Raw genomic sequence first — 9,742 nt, forward strand, 5'->3', positions numbered from 1 at the left:
AAAGTGACTGCCCTCCCAGCCCCTTCCAGGAGAGAGAGGGGAAAACACTGAAGGAGCCTTGAATCTGGTGCACCGGAACATTTCCTGTTCATCAATCTGGGAATAATTTTTAAATTACTATTCTTAGGGGGAAATTCAGAAAGTTCAGCCCTGGCTGGGTGGCTCAGTTGGTTGGAGGGCCGTCCTTGGGCACCAGAGGGTTGCAGGTTTGACCACAGTTAGGGCGTGTATAGAAGGCAACTGATTGATGTTCCACATATCCATGTTTCTCTCTCTCTCTCTCATATCAATAAACAGATGAGAATTTTTCAAAAACCTGCCAATTTAAAGAAGAGAGGAAAGGCCCTACAAGTTTGAGATCAGTGAGCTCCCCTGAGCAGACAGACGTGCGTGAAAGTTACGGACTTGCCAGGGAAATGTTTCGACGGTTGGCTCACTGCTGGTTTTTCCAGGAGCTCATCTCCTGCCAGACCGAAGGGCAGGAGCTGAGAGTCCCCAGGGAGGGAGCAGAGAGCCCAGGTACCTGCCGTCCAGGTCCTCGATGTCCCTGATGAACAGGCCCCCTTGGTGCTTGCACAGGTTCTTGCATGCTCTCAGGCGGCCCTTGTTCTTAAAGAAGATGTAGTCTTGGCCGGTGCTCTTGTTTCGGAAAAAATTGATTCCTTCCTGGAGGTCCGCGACTTCGGCAGGGGACAGGCACAGCAGGGTCTCGGCTCTTTGCTCGATGCTAGGGGGAGGCACACTTTTGGGGAGGAAAGATGAAGATGGTTAAGGTTTGAAGGGAACCGACCAGCTCTTTTCCAGTGGAGGTACTGCTCCGGCTTCTTCCTCCCCCTGGCCAGGGCTGGGGCTTTGGGTGGCGCCCTCTCCTGTCCACCGTCCCAGGCAAGCAGAGTGCCGTCACTTGCCTGCCCATCGCTGGTGCCCTCCTGGCTACTTAGAAAGAACGGTGGCCGCTTTTTTGTTTCTGTTGCGTTTTCAGTCCCGGGAGTTGGTGGATAGAGGATGTGAAAGCCAGTTCACAGTCATTTCCGTTGGTTGATTCAGTTCCTCCCTCCACCACCCCAGCCCAGTACAGCTGCCCTTGAGACTAAGGCAGTGGTCAGGGCCATCAGGGCTGTCCCCGGTCCCTGGGTGTGGGGCAGGACACTCACAGACAACAGAGGCTTCTAAGCTGCTGCCGTCTCTTTAAAGATCTTATTTACTTTTAGAGAGGGGGAGGGAAGAAGAAAGAGGAGGAGGAACAGCCCATTGGCCCTAACCCAGGGACTTGCCCCACTGGGGAAAGGGGAATCGAACTGGCAACCTTTTAGCTTATAAGTCAACACTCAACCCACTGAGCTATACCAGTCCGGGCTCACAGGGGCTGCCTAAAGACTGTGTCTTCTCTGCTTTTCTGTCCCCACGACTTAGCACCCTGCTGCCCGCTGGTGTGTTCAGAGCAGCTACGTAACAAAGGAATCCTGCCACTGCACTGAATGTGAATCGTTTATAAAAACCTGCAGCTGCAAATGAGCATTTGGTTTTCCATTTTTTTTTTTCTTTTGCAGGGAAGCTAAATATGTTACACTTCCCAGCCTCCAATTTCTGCACAAACTCTGATGCAACCCTGAACCCTCAGGGGCAATATAACCTTTGCAATGAGAGGTTTCGACATGTCTTTCTGCACATCTCTGGTGGGAAGTCTGGTGTAGGGACTTTTCTGTTCCACTCCAAACCGAAAGCAGAGCGGTCCTCGCGGGTTAACTTAAAGTTGGTTGGCAGTTCAAGTGCATTTTCGGCCTTTTTACTTTCATTTTTAGAAGTACTGCAGATTTTTTAAACAGGGGATTAAAAATAAGTTTTCAGAGCCCACCAGGGCGGAGAACAGCAGGCGAGCTGGTTCCGCCTTTGCACCCGTGAGGAGGAGGAACCAGCTCTGTACTGAGGACAATGAGTCTCAAAGCACATTCTCCGTGTTTTCCAGCCCGAGTCCCTGGTTTCTGTTTACAGCAGGTTTGAAATGTTCCCAAAAACACATTTCAAATTCATTTGATTGGAAGCAGCTCACTGTAAGCCTCATGAATTTTTTATGTAATTTTTTTTTAATTTTCAAAAGATTTTTATGTATTCATTTTTAAAGAGAGAGGAAGAGAGGAAGAAAAACATCAAGGTGTGGCTGTCTCTCATGTTCCTCCTACTGGGAACATGGCCTGCAGCCCGGGCATGTGCCCTCACTGGGAATCAAACCAGTGATCCTGTGGTTCACAGGCCGGTGCGCAATCCACTGGGCCACAGCAGCCAGGGCCCTAGACTTGGGTTTTTACAGCCAGAAAACCCTGCACAGCCTCTGTGCGGCCGCTGGTGCGCTGGCCTCTGCCATAAGGGGCTACACGGCTCCAGTCACCCCCCACCCCGTCTGCTCATCTCCTCCCGACCCCATCGTCCCCCCAAACCTGCAGCAACATGTCCCCAAGGGCACCGACGTGGTACAAAACCGGCACCTGGGCCTGGTGAGACACCTCCGCCCAGCAATTGGACGGGAAAGCCTCAGTCCTACTGGTTGAAACGGGACTCCAGGAAGTCCTCAAGGGGGCTGCTGGGTGGGCAGAATCAGCGTGGAGGGCACGTGTGGAGTGTGGCTGCTCCCCACAGGGCTTGTGTGTGTGTGGGGGGTGGGGGACCTGTGCAGAAGGGGTGCTGGGCTGCTTTTTGTTTTGGTTCTTTAATTCGAGCCCAGGTAGCCACCAGGGTCCCTTCTTAGTAGGTGTCTTCCTCCTTGTGGGCCCTGTTCTTTATTACGGTTTTGATTATTTACTTCTCCTTAGCTTTCGCTGTGGTGGTGATTAGTGGGGGTGTAATTTTATTTCCAAATCTGCTATAGAGAGATGTAACTGAAATAAATTGTGGTAAAAAAAAAAACACATATAATGAAAATTTTACCACGTTAGCCGTTTTTGAAGTGTGCACTTCAGTTGTGTTAAGTGTATCCACGTAGTTGTGTGTCAAATTTCCAAATGTTTCCTTTGCAGAACCGAACACCATGCCCGCTAAACCCCTCGTTCCCGCTCCCCCAGCCCTCGGTAGTCCCCCAGCCGCTCTCTGTTTCTGTGAATCCGAGCACATTAGAAAGTCTGACCACACGGTATTTATCTCTTCATGATCAGCTGGTTTCCCCAAGTTCAATGTCCTCAGGGTCACCTGTGTTGGAACAGGTGGCAGGAGTTCCTTGCTGTTTAAGGCCGCGTGTTACTCCACCGTGTGAATGGACCACATTGTGTGTCTCCGTTCATCAGCCAATAAACAATTTCATGGCTTCTACCTCTTGGCCTCCATGAAGGGCATGGCTGCGAACGCAGGGGTGTGGACATTTGTTCAAGCTCCTGCCTTCAATTCTTTGTGTTTAGACCCAGAAATGGGATTGCTGGGTCCTATGGTAGTTCAGTTTTTAAATTTTATTGATTTAAAATAGTTTCCTCCGGCTTTATGGAAATATAATTGACGAGTAAAATTGTGTGCATTCAATGTGTACAGTGTAATGATTTGACGTACGTGTGCCTTGGAAATTACTGCCATTGGTTAACCAGGTTAACGAACCTCTAATTGGCTCACACGGTTCCCTGTTTTCTTTCTGTGGTGAGAACACTCGGGATTTGCTCTCTTGGCAACCTCTGCTCAGGACACGGTGCCGCGAGACTGACTACAGCTGCTGCGTTCTGTGTTAGACCCCAGAATGCACCTACCTTATAACCACTGAAGGCTTGTACCCTTCGGAGAGGCTTTTTTTTTATTAAAGAAAAATGTAAAGTACGTATTAATCAAAGAATGTAGGCAGGTGGCAAATAGCTCTACAAAAATACTCAACATCACTTGTCATCGGGGAATAGAAAAATCATAGCAAAGTGAGAAATTGCCACACACCTGCCAGGATGGCTACAAACCAAAGACCTGGCCGTGTTCGAGGATGACGAGGAGGGGGCACCGGACCCTAATTCTCCGCGGATGAGAAGGAAAACGGCGCAAGCCTTCGGAATCCAGCTTCACACTTGCTCACAGAGCTTACCGTGCCTGCACCACGCGGCCCGGCAAGCGCTCTGTAAGGTGTTCACCCAACTGACTGCAACACTGATGTCCCGCACAAAACCCTGCGTGGAAGTGTTCCCAGCAGCTCTGCTAATAATTGCCCAAACCTGGAAGAAGCTGAAGTGTCCTCCAGTAAGTGGATGGCGTGTGCAAACAATGGGGGAATATTTGGTGGAAAGTAAGTGTGGGCTAAGAGCTTTCGATTTGCAGGTTTTGGGTCTGGCTTGGAGCTCTGCCCTAATGCCAAGATGAAAGACTGGTTCAACAGAAAGTCAACGACTCTTCTGACACGCATCGGAGAACCGAGGTAACGGGGCAAACGGCTGCCCCCTGGCTGGAGGGACAACGGGTGGGCACAGAGCCGCATGCACTGAAGCGGAAAGTCACAGGCAGGTCTCCCTGCGGGGGCCGACGCTGGTCTTCTCAGCACTTCATGTCCAGCCGGCCACCAAACAGCGCGAGGCACCCTGAAGGGCAGAACGCACAGTTTGGAGGGACCCGGCGCGCTTCAGAATCAGACTTAGATCTGGCGGGAATGTTGGAATTATCAGGTTAGGAACGAAAAAAATGATCCAGATGCAAAGGAAACAAAGACACGTTCAAGAACAGGTGAGAAGCAGCACAGAGAGGGAGATCTGGAGAAAGAATTAAAAATAAATAATAGTAATAATAATGGTATTAATAACAGATAAAGAATGCCTTTGATGTGGCTGAGGACAGACTCTCGGAACTTGAGGGTCGACCGTAGGCACTTCCCAAACGGCAAAGCGAAGAAAGATTTGGTCTCCGCGTTCCCCGCACAAAAAGCCCAGGGAAGCCGCTGAGACCACCCCTGCTGTGGGGCTGCACCCGACACGGCCCCGGGCTGAGACGGGGGCTGGGGCAGAATCTGATCTGATGGGGCAACATGAGAACCAGAGGAGCAAGATTCCACTCGGGGCAGCCACACAGCCAGCCCAGCCGGCAGCACCTGGACGCGATAAGGAGCCAGTTAGCAAAGCCACACAGAGCCGAGCGAAAAGCAAACGCGGAAGGCTATGTCCAAACCGGGCCTAGGACACGTTACACGGTTACTAGGGTCACTATCTGGACACCTAAGAATATCCCCTTTGTCATCACGAAACCATAGGTCTACAAGAGCCCAGCTTCAGGCACATGCGTAGTTTTGGGGGGAACCAAGGTCAAGGGTTGATCTCAGCAGGCACAGCTAGCAGCTACTGAGAAATTCAAAGTTCAAGGTGAAGCTGTCGCAAACATTGAAGAAAACCCACAGACCCGAACTGCACAAGAGGAAAGAGAAGAGGAAGAGGCTGGTGAAACAGGTATGGGATGGAGGACACAGGTCCGGTCAATGTCACAAGCAAACGTGTCGAGAGCAGAGGCGGTGGCAGCCCTGAGGAGCGGTGGCAGTGGCGCTGCACAGCTGTCACAGAATTAACGTTGCGCCCATTGGAACAAGAGAACCTTTACTGTGCCGTTTCAGAAGAGTTTCTGCAGCCTGGTGTGAGGTTCGTACTGCTTCCATCACCAGTGAGGTTGTGGCTTTTTGTGGGATAAAAGAAAAGAAAGGAAGGAAGGAAGAAAAAGCAAAGCAAAGAGAAAACACGCTCCCCACCCCCAAAATGGAACAGAATATGCAAGAATGCGGTTCAAATGCCAAAGGTGCAACATAACGCCTGCTGAGAAAAACGGAAGACAGTGAGGCAGTAATGGCTCAGAATTCCTCCCAGATCAGTGTTGGGTGCCCACCCGCAGATCCAGAAAGATCCAAGAACACCAAGCATGGTAAATGCCCCCCCCCCAAAAAAACTACACCTAGGCTGAGCTCACTGAAATTTCAGAAAATCAAAGATAAAGAAACAATCTTGAAAGAAGCCAAAGGGGGAAAAAACCTCTTATTTATCAAGGGACAAAGGTGAGAATTAAACATGAATTCTTCTCAGAAACCATACCAGCAAGAAGAGGGTGAAGGTAAATAGTTAAAGTGTTGAAAGAAAACGCCCAGGAGGAGTGGACAACCTGGGTGGGCGTGTGCCCCAGAAACAGACTGAAGAAAGGCCAGTGGTCTTCCCAGACAGAAAGCCCCGCCCCCCGGGGGTTTCCTGTTGAATTCCACCAGGACCACAGGGGAGAAGTGACGCCAACGCTGTACAATCACCGGTTTATGCGGCAGCCTTATAATAATGTTGTCATTTCACAAGTGACATATTAATAGGTGGCACCACATCCCATCGACTTTTAAAACTGTTCCACCAGCTCCTAGTTCAAAAGAAGTCTCAGCGCCCGCACGGCCTCCGCCTGCCCCCTCGCCGGACCCCCCAGCCCGACCTGGCCTCGGCCCCCAACAGCTTACTGGTCTTCCGGTGCCTCGCTGGCCATCCTTCTGTGTCCTGTGTGGGCTCCTCCTTCGCCTCCTTCCCCGCTGTGTGCTGTCCTGGCTCAAGGCTCAGAGCTCTGCCTGTGGCACTTTGTCCAGGTGACCTCACCCTGCACACAAAGGACACTCAGACGCACAATCGAGAGAGCAGGGCGGAGCCGTATCTGATGAACACCTGGTCCTTGGTGTGTCCACAACCCCAGTCACATGCCTCGCCCGTCCCCAGACCTTCCAGTGCCCCTCATGACACTTCCTGTGACCTCCGACCCCTCCCCTTCTCACACTCGAATCCATCAGGGTCCCCACTCATGGGGACCTCACGACCCTCTCCCTCCTCCGTCATCCGAGCTGCCGCCAGCGACCCCTCACTGGTCACCCTGCCCCCACTCTGCCATCTGCGTTCCCCACGGTGGCCAGAACCACATATTTAAAGTGGCAGTTTCAAAAACAATTTTACCCCGTTGCCCTTTCTCCCACCTCCTAACAGCGCATTCCTGCCCTTCCGCTGCTCTGAGGAGAGACAACAAAGTTTCCGGCGTCGCCGCGGGGCTGACACCTGGCGCCTCGGGCCTCTCCCTCCAGCCCCTTTGAACTCATTCTCGGAAGGCCACCTGGCCTCTCGCTCCCCCCAGCGCCGCGCTGTGCCCGGGCGCACGGCCAACTGCCTCCTTCCCACCGGGGACAGGCCCCACTCACTGAAGCAGCAGCAGCATCGTCCCCGAGCGCCCGAGGCGGTCACACCCCCCGCCCCCGCAGCACCAGCTCCTGACCGTTCTTTCATACGACTTCGTATTGTCACCATGGGATTAATTCACATCTGTACCCCCTAAAAAAGCTGAAAGCCACATGAAGGAAGGAACGGCGCCTGCGTGAGTCTGCCCCTGCACCCCAGGGACGGGGCACCTGAGGGTTCCAGTTCCCATTTGCTGAACGAGTAAGTGAACGTCACAGTTGGCAGCCCAGGACGGTGACAGTCCAAAACCTTTGTCACCAGCCCAAGACTTAGACACGCCGCTGCATTGAGACTGTCTCCAGGACAGCTCCGTGCCGACCTGGGAAGTAGCGCTTACCCGGAGGTTACACTGACACTTGGATAATTCAATATCCCCCAGACAGGACCCCCCCAATAAGATTCAGCAAAGGTCTAGAGGGTCTCGGGCACCGCTGTGGACCTTTCTGAGCTCCAACCCAGCTCACAGAACCTTGCACACCCCACGAGGTGAGCATCTTCCTGAGGGGAATTGACCGAAGGCTGACTGCGCTTCTGAACCACGAACTCCGGGCACCTGTTAGTCCAGAGCAGCCCTCACTCCAAACCCTGTGTCCTCCAGCCACCGCCCCCCCCCCCCAGCACCCCTCACACCCCCAGCCTTGAGCCTTTAGGATCACTCTTGGTCCTAAAGCTGTCTGAGCCCTGGGCAAAGCCACCTGTGAGGTATTGACGGAAAACAAGAAGTTTGCAAAGCAAGAAGTTCTGCTGGAAGCCAGAGAAAAATAAGGACAATCTACTGAAAGGTGTCTCTGGTGAGGGGCTGGAGAGAGGCCCCAGCAGGGCGCGGCGCTGAACACCCACCTCCCCCCAAGAGCGCTCAGTTCTGGTCCCTCTTCTCTGGGGTGAGGACGGATCGGAAACAATACCAACCCTCAATTCAGTGCAAAACATGTTAAGCCGTACCTTTGCTCCATGCCAGGTGGGAGGAGGCCACACAGCACAGAAACAGCTCCTTGGAGAAAGGAGAAACACGGAGGTTGAAGTGCTCTCGTGAGGGATCCTGGGCTGCAGGCTGTGGGCCGGTAGCAAATTTCATTTGCTTTCTGTGAAGTCAGGAGACCTTTTCTGACGCAAGGCGGGCAGGGCAGGGCAGCAGCCGGGCCTTGGGTGCCCAGACTCGGCTGCTGACGTGCCTTTCATATCTGACCACCTCTCTCCTCCCAGCCCCACCCATCTGCGCGCAGTGAAGTCAGATAAACTCCAGCTCCCCCGCCGGCACCAGGGTGAGTGTGTGGCGGGGGGGGGGGGTGCGTTCTGCAGGCCGATGAGTGGGGGTGAGTTAGAAACCATTAGGGAGGAATTATGACCACTGTGCACCTGCCCCCCACCCCCCCTGGCTTTCGGGTCCCTTCTGAAAGTACGTCAGCCTGCCACACACAAGCGGGCGGCAGACGTCATCTCCTGTAATGGATGAAGAATAATGGGTCTATTACGGAGCAGGGGGCCTGATGGAGTAGCTCCCCGTGGGGTGTGGAGTTCGCTTCCGGGGCCCTCCTGGCCCCTGTTTCCGTCTTCCCAGTCCCTGGAGCCTCCAGCCGCCTCGGTGCAGGGTCCGAGCTCGCGTCTCCCAAGGAGCCCGCAGTGTTTCCTGTTTCTTTTCTCTGAGGCACCAGCGCCCCATCTTTCGGCGGGTCATGGGTGTGCCTTGGAAGTGCAGCAAAGGGAAGGGCTCTCTGATGCTTGTTTGCCTACTTGGCCTCAGTGCCTCACCTCGGGTCCTTCCACCTTCATGAAAGGCCCTTCCTTCCTCGCTGATTTTTCTTCCTCCCGAGTTCCTGGAGAATTGTGTCTGTCCCTCTGGTTGGCACTTCGGGGACAAGGCGGTGATGCCCAGTTCCCTGCGGTGGTGTGCTCACGTGAGGCTTGTTTGTGAGACTAGGTTCCTGGAGCCCAGGGAGCGTTGCTTGGGCCTCGTCTTCCCACGTGGCTCCCCATGTGGCGGGCCCCCGTGAAGAGCACCTCTGGCCTGACCGGAGAAGTGCACCCATGCGGGGAGGCTGCGCACGGGCAGCCCAGGCGAGCTGGTCCCTGAAGATGTGGCCCGGGATGGCAGCCAGCCCCTGGGCGAATCCACATCCGGCAGCAGGAGCCGGGCTGCCAGGAGTCTGTTCTTTACTCCCGGCCGAGGGAGTGGCCGGGGCAGACCCGCACCGTCCAGTCTGCATGTTCCGCTGCAGGTTGTGTGGCTGTGTTCCCTACGGTTTCACAAACCCTAGTACGCCTGCTTTCGGGAAGGAAAGTGGAAACTGCGGGGAGCCACCGAGCCCCAACACGGCAGTCACTGAGGGAGCCCACATCTACCCCAAGGTGGACCCTTCTTCTTGAGAGATGAGAGAGGTCCCGACTGGGGCGGTGGAGGGGCGGGGGGCAGCCCCCCGGACACTAGAGCCCTAACAGATCCGGCACCGGGAGCAAAGCCGCCTCTGCCCCCACCTTCCCGGGCAAGCTCTGCACCTGCTCCCGCCCGGTCGGTGCCCTGGGTCCCGGTCTGTGCGTGTTTCTGTCCATCTGCCCAACTTCTCATTTCCCGG

General features: G+C 54.2%; 1 protein-coding gene across 6 annotated transcripts in view; it reads right to left on the reverse strand.

Annotated features, from left to right (window-relative positions):
- The window catches only part of LOC119054965 (cytidine monophosphate-N-acetylneuraminic acid hydroxylase), a 32,721-nt gene extending 24,352 nt beyond the window's left edge, over positions 1-8,369 (reverse strand). Inside the window, exons 1-2 of one of the 6 annotated variants that reach the window (XM_053656011.1) lie at positions 8,115-8,369; positions 524-742 (exon numbers count right to left, since the gene is read on the reverse strand). In XM_053656011.1, coding sequence (XP_053511986.1) covers positions 524-742; positions 8,115-8,125 — 230 coding nt within the window. In that variant the 5' untranslated portion in view covers positions 8,126-8,369. Of the gene's footprint in view, positions 1-523; positions 743-908; positions 1,204-6,415; positions 6,692-8,114 lie in introns of those variants that run through there. The other 5 variants (XM_053656010.1, XM_037153031.2, XM_053656012.1 and 2 more) reach the window with 5 other exon arrangements.
- Between the last annotated feature and the right edge of the window lie 1,373 nt (positions 8,370-9,742).

The sequence above is a fragment of the Artibeus jamaicensis genome, unplaced genomic scaffold (genome assembly GCF_021234435.1).
Source record: "Artibeus jamaicensis isolate MK-2021 breed Jamaican fruit bat unplaced genomic scaffold, CSHL_Jam_final scaffold_1689, whole genome shotgun sequence".
Taxonomy (NCBI): domain Eukaryota; kingdom Metazoa; phylum Chordata; class Mammalia; order Chiroptera; family Phyllostomidae; genus Artibeus; species Artibeus jamaicensis.